General features: G+C 45.8%; 1 protein-coding gene across 1 annotated transcript; it reads left to right on the forward strand.

Moving 5' to 3' along the window:
* The first annotated feature begins 180 nt into the window (after positions 1-180).
* LOC308576887 (uncharacterized protein) lies at positions 181-13,198 on the forward strand. Its single transcript, XM_081176941.1, has 5 exons — positions 181-357; positions 5,155-5,331; positions 8,227-8,326; positions 9,751-9,881; positions 12,610-13,198. The coding sequence occupies exons 1-5, from the start codon at positions 184-186 to the stop codon at positions 12,886-12,888; spliced, it is 861 nt and encodes a 286-aa protein (XP_081033067.1). The 5' UTR covers positions 181-183; the 3' UTR covers positions 12,889-13,198.
* The last annotated feature ends 1,409 nt before the right edge of the window (positions 13,199-14,607 follow it).

Genomic DNA, 14,607 nt, shown 5'->3' on the forward strand with positions numbered 1-14,607 from the left:
AATCATAAAATTGGAAGGGTCCCCCAAGGGACATCTAGTCCACCCCCCCACTGAAATGCACACACGCATGGGAGCGCGCGAGGAAACCCAGCTAAGTTCTCCATCGTTGGGAAGTAGGGTCCCGCGTCGACATGGGGGGCGGTGGCTTGGGGGTGGGGCGGAGGCCTTTCCGGCCATGCGCGCATGCTCTCGCCTCCGGAGGAGCGCTTGGGTATAAAGGAGGAGGCGCCGAGCCGCGCCTGCTTGTCCTTCGGCCCTTCCCAAATCGCGCAGCAGCCGGATCGCGGCACCATGATGGCGAGGCGGCTCCTCCTGGGTACCAGGCTCCTGCAGCTCCGCAGTCGGGGCTCCCTGGGCGTGAGTATCCCCGAGCCCAGCGCAAAAGGCAGCCCGGCTCGGCTGGGATGTCCTGGCGGGACATGTGCGTCCGGGAAGCGGGCAGCGCTCCAAAAGGGGGCGCTTCCCCTTGGCGCAGCTTCCTGCGTCTTTACGCGCGGCTCAGGTTGCGTTTGCGCTCTGGGTAGGCAGGGCCGGCGCACCCAGGAGGCAAGGGGAGGCGACCGGTTATAGAATGGTAGAGTTGGAAGGAATCCCGAGGGTCATGTAGCCCCAACCCGCCCCCCTTACAAATTGCTAAAATACTAAAAAAAAAAACAGGGGTCTCTATAACGTTTAACCTGGGAGACACCAGCCACACATTGCAGTCCTGGCACCAGGGCACGTTGTCCAGACTAAATAGCATTCTGCTCGGTAGGTAGGTAGCATTAAAATCATTAAAAAGCTCCAGTAGAAATTACCCTTAAAACAGAAGAAGAAACACAAACCACCCCATCATGGTCCTTCAGTCCCATCCTAACCACAAATAAATTAGAGCAGGCATAGGCAAACTTGGCCCTCCAGATGTTTTGGGACTACAACTCCCATCATCCCTAGCTAACAGGACCAGTGGTCAGGGATGATGGGAGTTGTAGTCCCAAAACATCTGGAGGGCCGAGTTTGCCTATGCCTGAATTAGTCTCCCAAAAACTCTCCAAAACTACTTCAAAGAAAATGATACTACGGTTCCCAGCATCCTTGACAAACCTCAGCACCCAGGATTCCGCTTTGGGGGGAACCGTGTGCTTTGAATGTGTTTTAAGTGCTGAAAGCCTCTATTCTTTCCTTGAATCCCTTGCCCCCCCCCAACTCTTAATTAATTTCATTGTTGCTACAAACAGGTGCACAGAAGCTCCTCCCCCCCTCCAGAAACTTTTTTTTTTTTTTAAAGCAAGGATAGCACTTCAAAGTTTGCACACGCTGCTCGTAATTCCACCCAGCAAAATGGGTATAGCATTTGAATTGTGGAGCCTGCATAGCTCAGTTGGTTAGAGCTTGGTGCTGATAAGGTCAAGGTTGCAGGTTCAAGCCCTGTATGGAACGGCTGCGTAGTCTTGCATTGCAGGGGGTTGGACTAGATAATTCTTAAGGTCCCTTCCAGCTCTGCAATTCTGTGGTTCTATACTTTGCAGGACTGGCGTAGCCATAGCCCCACACCTCCAATATGAGGGTATTAATTATAAGACTTTGTTTGCACTGACACTGGCAGGGTAGCTTTTTAAATGAACTCACGGGGTCACTTTTTTGGAATGCAGTCCAGCAAAGAGAAGCTGCCCCAGTGACCCCTCTGTTACTTAACCAATTTCTCTTTTCATGCTTGGAAATGTTTATGTGTAAGGCAGGGGTGTGTGAGAGAGAGGGTGGTGCTGCTGTTGTTAGACGTTCCAAGAGCTTCTAGCAGTTTTTGGTTAGAAATACATAAATGCAATCCCCGCAAAGTAAAAAAAAATCCTGCTTTTTGAAATATATAATGTTTTGCATTGTTGGGGTTAGGGACGCGGGTGGCGCTGTGAGTTAAACCACAGAGCCAAGGACTTGTCAATCAGAAGGTCAGCGGTTTGAATCCACGCGATGGGGTGAGCTCCCGTTGCTTGGTCCCTGCTCCTGCCCACCTAGCAGTTTGAAAGCATGTCAAAGTGCAAGTAGATAAATAGGTACCACTCCAGCGGGAAGGTAACCAGCGTTTCCGTGTGCTGCTCTGGTTCACCAGAAGCGGCTTAGTCATGCTGGCCACATGACCTGGAAGCTGTACGCCGGCTCCCTCGGCCAATAAAGCGAGATGAGCGCCGCAACCCCAGAGTCGGCCACGACTGGACCTAATGGTCAGGGGTCCCTTTACCTTTATGTTGGGGTTGCATTTTATATGCACTTTTCAACAAACTGCCTCAGATATTCCCCAACCAGTCTGCGTGTTAAAGGCATATTTATGCAGACCCATTGGTGAAACTCTAACCCGGGGGCATCCTGATAACACTGACATTCAGAAACGGACTTTCTATTATGGTCAGGAAGAAAGAGATGACTGAAGAAACTTCGCTAACTGGGTGTTGTTTGACTAACAAACAATGCAAGGAGATTTCAACAGAAAGACGAGTTCTGCCTTTGCTAGTCTAAGTGAAATGGCTTATTGCTCTGTGTGTCTCTTAATTGCACAAGTATTTGTTTCATTGCAAAAGAATGGCTGGTATTTTTTCACACTGTGAACGGCTCATTTCATTGCTTTATGCCAAAGATCAGGAAGCTGGGGCCATGCAAATATTGTTGGACCAGTTCCTTTAATCTCTGACCTGTGCCCATGCTGACTGAGGCAGATAGGAGATGGAGTTGAACAATATTTGGAGGGCCAGATTTGCCCATCCCCATCTACGGCCCAACAAGTAAATCCTTCCCCCGATTCTGCACGTTCACACTTGAGGTCTTATTTCGAATTTGGTGATACCATTCTTCTTTTTAAAAGCTATTAGTCATAACAGTCAATCCATTGTTCTATAGCAACACTGTACGCTGCCTCCCAAGCGCCTGGTGCATTTAGGAGAGGCAGCAACCATGTTTGATTAGAACAATAGGTCTGCTTGCTTTTAAAAATAAGAACACAGTGTCTCGAACACATCGTTTGCCCAGAGGAAAGCAAAAAGCCCACGAGAATAGAAATACGATTTGGAAAAGCACAAGCAAATTTTACAGCCTATGCAAATTGACTTTAAAGCTTAGCTGATTTCCCTCTCTTGTGAATGCACGCTAGACCTTTTAATTTTAAGAGCTCTAAAGTAGGAAAATGTTTGGCAAGCCTTCTTACTTCTGCTGTTAAGAGACGGCGTTGGTCAACATGAGGGGTTTCCAGCGCTCATCAGCCTCAGCCAGCTTGGCCAATATTCAAGGATGGTGAGAATCGTAGTCCATAAAATATGGAAGGCACCACATTGAATCATAGAATTGTAGTGTTGGAAGGGACTCTGTGGATCATATAGTCTAACCCTCTGCAATGCAGGAATATGCAGCTATCCTACAAGGTTCGAACCTGCAACCTTGGCATTATCAGCGCCATGCACTAGCCAATTGAGCTATCCATGTCATATTTCTTACCATCTTGAGATTACTTGCTGAACCAATAAATCAGCCTCACATTCCATTCACAGAAGCCTGGAGCTGGAATGTGTTAGAATGTAGGAATTTTAAGAGCAGCCCTGCAGAATCAGACTAAAGCTCCCATCTAATCCAGTATTCTGAGAGGTCAGCCCCTAAGCCTTCCCCAGCAGAAAGACTAAGCCCAGTTTCTTGCCCCTAATTGATGCTGCAGACCAGCCAAGTGTCCCTATTTTCCAGGGACGTCCCTGATTAAGAGAAGCCGTCCTGGTTGCTGATTTGATCCAGAATGTCCCACTTAGGATGTCCCTATTTTCACTGGATAAATGTTGGCAGGTATGGAGTTATCCGGCCCGCAAGGCAATCCTGCATAGGGAAGTTTTTTAAATGTTTAATTATATTTTTGTATATGCTGGAAGCAGCCCAGAGTGGCTGGGGCAACCCAGTCAGATGTGTGGGGTATAAATAGTAAAATCATCATTATGGAATGGGGGTGTCCTTATTTTCATCAGAGAAATGTTGGGAGGATACGCTAGTCCATCTTGCGATGCAGAAATATGCAGCTGTCCCATACAGGGATCGAACCTGCAACCTTGGTGTTATCAGCACCATGCTCTAACCAACTGAGCTATTGGCTATCCCTGCCCTCCACAACAATGAGAAGAGAAGGGCATGAGTCCAGAAGGCTGGAAGAAGCGTAATGGGAGAGAGTGCTTAGGAGATGATGGGAAGTTGACACAAAACCCCAGGATATTTGAGCCCCAAATACTGCGGCATGTGAGCCCTGGGAAATTGAAGACACTCAGATTTATATATCTGTGCCAGGAGCCATAAAACCATGCAAGTAGTTCTGCATGTGGCCTGTGGCTTTGTCCTCTGCCATCTGGCAAACAGTTACAGTATTTGCTTTTAAAAAGTCACTCAGTTGCAGCACTGCTTGAAGCTCTCCTCTTCAAGCGTTGTAGGGACACGGGTGGTGCTGTGGTCTAAACCACCGAGCCTCTTGGGCTTGCCAATCGGAAGGTCGGCAGTTCGAATCCCCGCGACGGAGTGAGCTCCCATTGCTCTGTCCCAGCTCCTGCCAACCTAGCAGTTCGAGAGCAAACCAGTGCAAGTAGATAAATAGGTACCACTGCGGCGGGAAGTTAAATGGCATTTCCATGCGCTCTGGCTTCCGTCACGGTGTCTTCGATGTGCCAGAAGTGGTTTAGTCATGCTGGCCACATGACCCGGAAAGCTGTCTGTGGACAAACGCCGGCTCCCTCGGCCTGAAAGCGAGATGAAACCCCATAGTCACCTTTGACTGGACTTAACCTCCTAGGGTCCTTTACCTTTACCTTGTTGATTTCCTTAAAAAACCCCACTGCATTGGATCCTAGCCTTTTTTGCATCCTAGCCCTGCAGTGGTGCCAAACAGCAGAGAGATTGAGCTATTCTAGAATCACATGGAACTGCTAGATGGGGAACCAGCAGCCCTCCAGATGTTGTTAGATTCCAGCCCCATCAACTCCACAGACGGTTGATGATGGTCAGGGATGATGGGATGGGCTCCAGAAACATCTGGAAGGTTGTAAGTTCCCCCATCCCCATGCTAGTGGGTTTACAATTTGGGTTTGTTTTCTACACCGATGAAGCCAACATTATGATGCTGCGCTTTGTTAAACAGAAGATTTCCCTTTATTTCTGTGTTTCTAGCTTCTGCCTCGCGGTTTGGCGTCTTCCCCGAAAACTCCTCAACACTCTGCATCTCAGAACCATGTGTACAGCACAGAGGGAGGGAGTGCCCGCAAACCGTCCGGGCGCTTTCCAGTACCCAACAAGAAGGATTTGCCCTATGATATAGTAGAGCTCATGGAGGAAGTGGAAGTAAAGGTAAGGGGGAAATCTGCTGGGGAAGGTGGAATCTTGTCCTTTCAAAGAAAATTGTTGTTGTTCAGTCGTGTCCGACTCTTCGTGACCCCATGGACCAGAGCACGCCAGGCACTCCTGTCTTCCACTGCCTCCCGCAGTTTGGTCAAACTCATGCTGGTAGCTTCGAGAACACTGTCCAACATTTCGTCCTCTGCCGTCCCCTTCTCCTTGTGCCCTCCATCTTTCCCAACATCAGGGTCTTTTCCAGGGAGTCTTTTCTTCTCATGAGGTGCCCAAAGTATTGGAGCCTCAGCTTCACGATTTGTCCTTCCAGTGAGCACTCAGGGCTGATTTCCTTAAGAATGGATCGGTTTGATCTTCTTGCAGTCCATGGGACTCTCAAGAGTCTCCTCCAGCACCAGAATTCAAAAGCATCCATTCTTCGGCGATCAGCCTTCTTTATGGTCCAGCTCTAACTTCCATACATCACGACTGGGAAAACCATAGCTTTAACTATACGGACCAAAGAAACTTGGAACTATCTTAAAGCCAGATTTTAATGAATGGTTGGATTTTGGAGGGAGGGAGAACCAAAAACCAGATTGTCTTGATTTATTAGAAGTTACTGAGCTATGTGATTTATCTTTGACTAGAAACAGTGTTAGAAACTCATATATAAGCTGATCGCCAAATGGCACCTTAAACCTAGGTTATGGTCACCAAAATGAAATGTGTAGGCGCTTCCCCCCCTTTTTTTTGCAATGCACTTTATTATTAGAGTGGCTGAGGAAACCCAGCCAGATGGATGGGTATAAATAATAAAATATTATTATTATTATTTATTACTATTTTTCATTTCTATACTGCTTTACCTTTTAAAGAAAAAATCTCAAAGCAGTTTACAACACATTAATATATCAAATAAAACAATCCAGAATAAAACAAATTCAAGCTTCGAGGAAAATATTTCAGATGCTTGTCTATAAGTGGCATTTTGCTTTCCTCATATTTTTTTAACTACTGAATTTAAGTAGCTTGCCCATAGCAGAAGTACTCTAGAAAGGCAGTGTGGTGTAGTGGTTAGTGTCAGACTAGGACCTGGGAGATCAGGGTTCAAATCCCCTCTCGGTCATGCGGCTCATTGGGTGACCTTGGGCCAGTCACAGCCTCTTAACCTACCTCAAGGGTCGTTTTAGGGGAGGAGGGTGTACCATGTACAGTGGTACTTCGGGTTAAGTACTTAATTCATTCCAGAGGTCCGTTCTTAACCTGAAACTGTTCTTATCCTGAAGACCACTTTAGCTAATGGGGCCTCCTGCTGCCGCCGCGCTGCCAGAGCACGATTTCTGTTCTTATCCTGAAGCAAAGTTCTTAACCTGAAGCACTATTTCTGGGTTAGCGGAGTCTGTAACCTGAAGTGTATGTAACCTGAAGCGTATGTAACCCAATGTACCACTGTAGTGTGTTAGGGAGAAGACTCCTATCTGACATCCTAGCTTTGAAAGTGCTGTATTTAAACTTGAGGAAGAATTCAAAGGTCCAGTCCTCTGCCCCATCAGCACTTCTTGGTGGTACATCAAGACATCGCCAAGTGATACCGCTAAACACACCCTTGTTCTCTTAGAAGTGGCCTATGATGTGTTCAATAGTGGCGCTGTGGTCTAAACCACTGAGCCTCTTGGGCTTGCCGATCAGAAGGTCAGCGGTTCAAATCCCTGCGACGGGGTGAGCTCCCATTGTTCTTTCCCAGCTCCTGCCAACCTAGCAACTCGAAAGCACGCCAGTGCAAGTAAATAAATAGGCACCACTGTGGCAGGAAGGTCAACAGCATATCCGTGCACTCTGGTATCCATCACGGTGTTCCGTTGCACCAGAAGTGGTTCAGTCATGCTGGCCACATGACGCGGAAAGCTGTCTGTGGACAAACACTGGCTCCCTCAGCCTGAGAGCGATATGAGCGCCACAACCCCATAGTCGCCTTTGACTGGACTTAACCGTCCAGGGGTCCTTTACCTTTATCCCAGCTCTGCCAATTTGTATTTCTTGTCCAGTATGGTCTACTGTAATAGGTAGCAGTTACCCAGGGTTTTAGGGGGACGCGGGTGGCACTGTGGGTTAAACTACAGAGCCTAGGACTTGCCAATCAGAAGGTCGGCAGTTTGAATACCTGCTCCCGTTGCTCGGTCCCTGCTCCTGCCAACCTAGCAGTTCGAAAGCACACAAAAAGTGAAAGTAGATAAATAGTTACCGCTCCGGCGGGAAGGTAAACGGCATTCCCGTGCGCTGCTCTGGTTCGCCAGAAGCGGCTTAGTCATGCTGGCCACATGACCCGGAAGCTGTACACCGGCTCCCTCGGCCAATCAAGCGAGATGAGCGCCAGGACCCCAGAGTCTGTCACGACTGGACCTAATGGTCAGGGGTCCCCTTTTTACCCAGGGTTTTAGGCAGAGGAGAGGGTCTTTCCTAGTCCCTGCTTCCCTAAACCTTTTAAGTGGAGAAGCCAAGGATTGATAAGATGAGACCTGAGTGCAAAACATGTTCTCTGCCACTTCCTCCCGCACTGCTAGGAGGATTAAGAAGGGGAGACTTGCCGTTTTCTAGGAACTGACCCGTGAAAGTGTGGGGGAGTGGAATGTTATTAGGATGATTATTTTACTGTTAGGCTCTCTGTCATGTTTTTATTACGCTTTTATTATTGATGTTCTGTAAAGTGTTTTTAACGTTGTACACCGCCCTGGTATTTTCTGATACAGGGTAGTATCTAAATTGTAATAATAATAATAATAATAATAATAATAATAATAATAATAATAATAATAATAATAATAATAATAAATAGAAGAAAACTATATCAGCATCTTCTCTTAACTATTTTAAGGTGATTGACTGGTGTTTTATTCTTAATTCTTCCAATAGACTGGGTTTTTGCCCAACGTGTTTAAGGTTATGTCTCACCGACCAGCAGAATTTAGAGCATTCTTTGCTTATTACAATGCCACCATGAACAAGGAGACAGGTAAGAACAGAAACCATACTTGGTCTATCTTAACGTGACTGTTGTTGAATTCCACTAGGGTTACCTATGGGTAAGATGAGCACTGACGCTACAGGCCTTCCTTGGTTCTGTCAACAGAAATAAGTACCAGGCAATAATAATTTCCACCGGTTCCAAGATTCTTTAAGGCCTCTCTCCTAATGAATCTACCCAGACCTTGAGATCATACTCTGAGGCTCTTCTTCATGAGCTGCCTCCATGAGAGATACGGAGGGTTGCAAGATGAGATGAGGCCTTTTCTGCAGTGGCTCCCTGTTTGTCGAATGCTCTTCCCTTCTCGGTAGTGCCGCCCGCCCTGTGGAACACCCTCCCATCAGATGTCAAAGAAATAAACAACAACCGTATTTTTCGCTCTATAAGACGCACCAGACCACAAGACGCATCTAGTTTTTGGAGGAGGATAACAAGAAAAAAAAATATTCTGAATCTCAGAAGCCAGAACAGCAAGAGGGATCGCTGCGCAGTGAAAGCAGCAATCCCTTTTGCTGTTCTGGCTTCTGGGATAGTTGCGCAGCCTGCATTTGCCCCATAAGACGCACACACATTTCCCCTTACTTTTTAGGAGGGAAAAAGTGAGTCTTATAGAGCAAAAAATAAGGTATATGACATTTAGAAGACATCTGAAGGCAGCCCTGTTTAGGGAAGTTTTAAACGATTGATGTTTTAATGTATTTTTAATCTTCTGTTGGAAGAGTAGCTGGGGAAACCCAGACAGATGGGCAAGGTAGAAATAAACTATTATTATTATTATTATTATTATTATTATTATTATTATTATTATTATTTATTTCCAGGGGGTTCAGCTGGCAACTCCATTATACACCTTTAGGCACCAGGCGAAAACGTTCTTCTTTAACCCGGCCTTTGACTGATTGACAGTCAATGCCCTTTTAAATGCGTTGGGGGCAGGAGGGATTATTGGGTGGTTCTTGGTTTTTTATGTGTTTTGTAACCCATGACCTTGATATTAAGAGTTTAATGCTGTTCCTGAAGGAATGGGTTTCCCAAATCTAAAACCTGACTGAGAGGGCTGTTTATACAGCTGGGTTCATTGTATACTGGCTCAAGTGCTCAAGTTAATGGATTTTAGCTAATGGAGAAGGAAAAATGGGGATTTTGGGGCCCGTTTCAGACTGGCTGTAGAGTCAGGTTTTAGATTTGGGAAACCCATTCCTTCATTCCAACTGAGCCATCCAGGGCTTTTTTTCAATATACCTGCTGCTGCTTCTAACTGATAGCATTTGGACATCTTCCAACCCTTATTATTTGGGAGTCCAGTCTATCTTATCTCTATATGGTGGTATTGGTGCATGTTGGTTAAGTGACTCAATGCCCCTGCCGCTCTAGAAATATGACCCACCTTCTGCATGTCTCTTCTTCTATAGGAAGCCTAAGCAAGGCTGACAAAGAGCTCATTATTGTGGCCACAAGTATTGTTAACAAGTGTCCATACTGCGTGATTGCACACGGCGCTCTACATCGGATATACTCCAAAAAAACAGCGCTAGCAGATCAGGTTGGTACACGTGTCTGTCTTGCTCGTCTGTCTCCATCTTCTTCTGTTTCACTCCCTTGCTTAGGATTTCTCTCCTGTACAGTGGTACCTCTAGTTACGAACTTAATTCCTTCCGGAGGTCCGTTCTTCACCTGAAACTGTTCTTAACTAGAGGCGTGCTTTCGCTAATGGGGCCTCTTGCCGCTGCTGCGCCGCCGGCACACAATTTCCGTTCTCATTCTGGGGCAAAGTTCTCAACTCGAGGTAACTCTTCCAGGTTAGCAGAGTTTGTAACCTGAGGTGTTTGTAACTCGAGGTACCACTGTACTTGTTTCCTTGCCACTTATTGGCTAGTTTTGCACAGATAATTGGCAAAAGAATTTCCAAACAGAAAGGAATTGTATGAAGGGGAATGGTTTTTTTCTGGATTCAAATGCTAGTTTTCTCAATACAGTCATACCTCAGGTTACAGACGCTTCAGGTTGCATTTTTTCAGGTTACGGACGCGCTTTGCGCATGTGCAGAAGCGCCGAATCGCAACCCACGCATGTGCAGACACGCTGCTGCGGGTTGCAAACATGCATCCCGCACGGATCACGTTCACAACCCAAACATCCACTGTATGTGAATTGCCCTTGTGAAATCTGCAAAACAGTTTTATACTTTCCTGTGCATCAAACCGGGGATATGATAGCAAAGCTGTCTAAAAGTGCTTTCTGATGGATATTTATGATAGGTGACCATGAGAGGCTACTGAAGAAGGCATAACAAAATTACGCAGTTATGATTCCTTGCATTCTGCATGATGCAAAACTGTGGGCTTGATAAGTTTGTATTGTAGTACAAGATGCTGGGTTCTTTGCCACTGGATCAGGTCATTTAAAGGTCCTTTGAAGTAAGAGAGTTTGTGTACTAGTCCAGTAAACGCTTCCGCTGCGCCACCAGCAACAGTTCTCTTTGCAGAGCATTAATTAAGTCCAGTGCAGAGATTCTTGTTGCAGTACAAGCTTCAAAGTCTCAGCAGCAAAGAAATAACAACACAGGGAAGCCTGTCTTTCCAAAGACAGGTTTATTGCAGAAAGATAACCAAAACACCTCCGGAGCTTTCGGACATTTTTGCTTCACGCCCCCCAGGCAGAGAAAACAAACACTCTTTATATACTGAGCAACTTAACAACTTAACGAGCTTGACTACTTAAAGTCACATGACATTGCTAACTTGCCAGCGTCTTAGGTTTCACATCCTAACATGAAGCAGCTGAAAAAAGCTGTTTTCCAAAGGCTTAAAATTCTATAGAATAGGGTTTTTCAGCAGATGCTAATCTTGCTGCAATTCATGCACTTTTAATCATTTTTGAATGTTTTTAAATACCTGGTTCTTGTTGATAATTCTAATGTTTTGCTTTCTATTTTTGTAAACCACTTAGAGGTTCTCTTACAATCAGGCGGTATATAAAATTTTGTCAAGTAAAATAAAATAAATAAAATGGCGTTATGCTATAAACCCGAATTCTGCGTTCATCCTCTGAGGCTCTTCTTTGTGTGCCTGTTCCGTGAGAGGCTCAGAGGGTGGCAACACGAGATCAGGCCTTTTCTGGAGTGGCTCCCCATCTGTGGGATGCTCTCCCCAGGGCGGCTCTCCTGCTGCCTTCATTACATATTGTTAGGTGCCAGGCAAAAATGTTTCTCTTCAACCAGGCCTTAATATTCTGCAGCCTTTTAAATGTGCTTGTGCGATGGGGGCATTGTTTTGTTGTCTTTGTTCTATTTGTTTGTGCTTTTACCTTGCATTTTTATATTGTGAACCGCCTGAGATCTTACGATGAAGAGCAGTACAGTGGTACCACGGGTTACATACGCTTCAGGTTACATACGCTTCAGGTTACATACGCTTCAGGTTACAGACTCCGCTAACCCAGAAATAGTGCTTCAGGTTAAGAACTTTGCTTCAGGATGAGAACAGAAATCGTGCGGCGGCGGGAGGCCCCATTAGCTAAAGTGGTGCTTCAGGTTAAGAACAGTTTCAGGTTAAGAACGGACCTCCAGAACAAATTAAGTACGTAACCAAAGGTACCACTGTACTGTATATAAGTCCAATAAATAAAAATAATTATTAATAAATAAATAAATAAGAAGTTGCACTCAGCATAATTCCCTCTCTTGTACAAGGAGCAAAGGTAGAGGAACCCTTTAGTCCTTTACATCAACCTATTCAGGATCTGGCAGCAATGCACTGTGGTTCATGTTCACGGTTGCTCCCTAATCCTTTTCAGCCCTCATTCTCTTTTACCTAATGCTGCCTGTAAATTTGGTCCCCATAACTGGTCTAGTAAGGGACGCAGGTGGCACTGTGGGTTAAACCACAGAGCCTAGGGCTTGCCGATTGGAAGGTTGGCAGTTCGAATCCCCGCAACGGGGTGAGCTCCCATTGCTCGGTCCCTGCTCCTGCCAACCCAGCAGTTCGAAAGCACGTCAAAGTGCTAGTAGATAAATAGGTACCACTCTGGCGGGAAGGTAAACGGCGTTTCCGTGCGCTGCTCTGGTTTGCCAGAAGTGGCTTAGTCATGCTGGCCACATGACCTGGAAGCTGTACGCCGGCTCCCTCGCCCAATACAGCGAGATGAGCGCCGCAACCCCAGAGTCGGCCACGACTGGGCCTAACGGTCAGGGGTCCCTTTACCTTTACCTTAACTGGTCTAGCGGTTGGCCATAACTGTCAATAACCTCCCTTGGCTCTGATTTTGTGCAGGTCACTGTGAACTGGCAAATGGCCGAGCTGAGTGATCGGGAGAGGGCCATGGTTGAATTTGCACTCGCCGTCTGCCGAGCGGATAATATCACCGAAGAGCACTTTCAGAAGCTGGAGGCGAATGGGTTTAACCGAGAAGATGCCTGGGACATAGGCACGATTGCAGCCTTTTTTGCCATGTCGAACCGCATAGCTCACTTCACAGATATGCATCCAAACCCAGAATTCTACATCATGGGAAGGATACCGAGAGAGAAAGAGAAGAACGACGCCTCCTAACAAGGCTTTTCTGGCACCCAAATCATTGCAAGGACATTGGGCTCAGTGACGGGCAGAAGGTCAAGATGGGCAAATGTTGCATCCACTGAAAAATGAAATGTGCTTCACTTGCTGTTGTGCTGTACTTTTGAAAAACGTTTTCCGGTAGGGTCTCGATTGTAATGAGGTGCTCTGAAGACACAGCAAGATTGGAGATTTGCTGCTCAGTTTCTTTTGATTGTAATAAGCTGTATACTGTGATTTCTTCATAACTGCAGAGTTAACACTTTTGTCATATCGGTTGTTTCTAATAAACGTATTTGAGCAAATACATATCTGCTGTAGCAAATCTTTTAACGGCCAGAAATTGGAAAGAGCTTTTTATGTATACACTGGAGAAGATCTGGAGGAAGATCTCCTTTCCTCTACAAGTGTAAAATCTCGCTGGTCTCCTTGGAAGGTCTTCTCGGGAACAATTCCATCTGCATTTTCCCAACTTACACAAATGGAGAAAGTTTTCTAAAGTCAACATCCCACAGCTCTGTTAAGCAAACTTGATGTCTTACTGTTTCCTTAATTCTTACAAGGGGAAAAAGCAACTATTTTCCATGAAGGAACATGCTCCTTGTCTCACTCATTGGTTGCAGTTTTGACCTTAGTTGTAAAAATTGTATAAACGTCTTTCCTGGAAAGAATGTACTTTAAAGTTTGGATTCCATATCTGCTTTAACACTAACTTGCCTGAGGCCTTTGTCCATTGTACAAGACATCTCAGAACTACCTGCAGGCAGGTTGTTGTTGTTTAGTCATTTAGTCGTGTCCGACTCTTCGTGACCCCCTGGACCAGAGCACGCCAGGCACTCCTGTCTTCCACTGCCTCCCACAGTTTGGTCAAACTCATGCCTGGTGGTTTCGAGAACACTATCCAACAATCTTTCCTCTGTCGTCCCCTTCTCCTTGTGCCCTCCATCTTTCCCAGCGTCAGGGTCTTTTCCAGGGAGTCTTCTCTTCTCATGAGGTGGCCAAAGTCTTGGAGCCTCAGCTTCACGATCTGTCCTTCCAGTAAGCACTCAGGGCTGATTTCCTTCAGAATTGATAGGTTTGATCTTCTTGCCTTCCATGGGACTCTCAAGAGTCTCCTCCACCACCAGAATTCAAAAGCATCAATTCTTCGGCAATCAGCCACCTTTATGGTCCAGCTCTCACTTCCATACATCACTACTGGGAAAACCATAGCTTTAACTATACAGACCTTTGTTCGCAAGATGATGTCTCTGCTTTTTAAGATGCTGTCTAGATTTGCAGGCAGGTACTGGGTCCAAAATGCATTCTATTTGATTCACAGCCTCACATCTTGTTGCATTTTTAATCAAACGTCAAAACTAAAATGGAGTTGAACCTCACCTAATTCTGTCCCCTGCATAGATGAGAGGCTCTGTAAGAAACTATTAGATGCCCTCGTATGGGATCTGTTGCAGTTCACAACCCAGGTCAAAGTGGGCTTTTTCTCAGTGAAAAGGATGCCTTGGAGGTAGAAAGTCTAATAAAGACTGACCTTGAGAGATGGGCATAAGAAGAGATTCATTGTCTAAGAATAAGATGTACCGCACTATGAAATTACTGCAATTACATCTAATGTCATCGGCCTTTCCTGATAGACACCCTAAGGATCAGACCTTCCCTTATAATTTGACAACATTTGTACAACCAGTCATGCCATGAATAAAATATACAGTGGTA

The sequence above is a fragment of the Podarcis bocagei genome (genome assembly GCF_964188305.1).
Source record: "Podarcis bocagei genome assembly, chromosome: 17".
Taxonomy (NCBI): domain Eukaryota; kingdom Metazoa; phylum Chordata; class Lepidosauria; order Squamata; family Lacertidae; genus Podarcis; species Podarcis bocagei.

Bases quoted from the DNA above. Each gene is read 5' to 3' on its own strand.
- LOC308576887 (XM_081176941.1), top strand. From the start codon at position 184: ATGCTCTCGCCTCCGGAGGAGCGCTTGGGTATAAAGGAGGAGGCGCCG. The intron at 358-5,154 runs GTGAGTATCCCC...CTGTGTTTCTAG, and splicing joins GCAGTCGGGGCTCCCTGGGC to CTTCTGCCTCGCGGTTTGGC. The intron at 9,882-12,609 runs GTTGGTACACGT...GATTTTGTGCAG, and splicing joins AAACAGCGCTAGCAGATCAG to GTCACTGTGAACTGGCAAAT.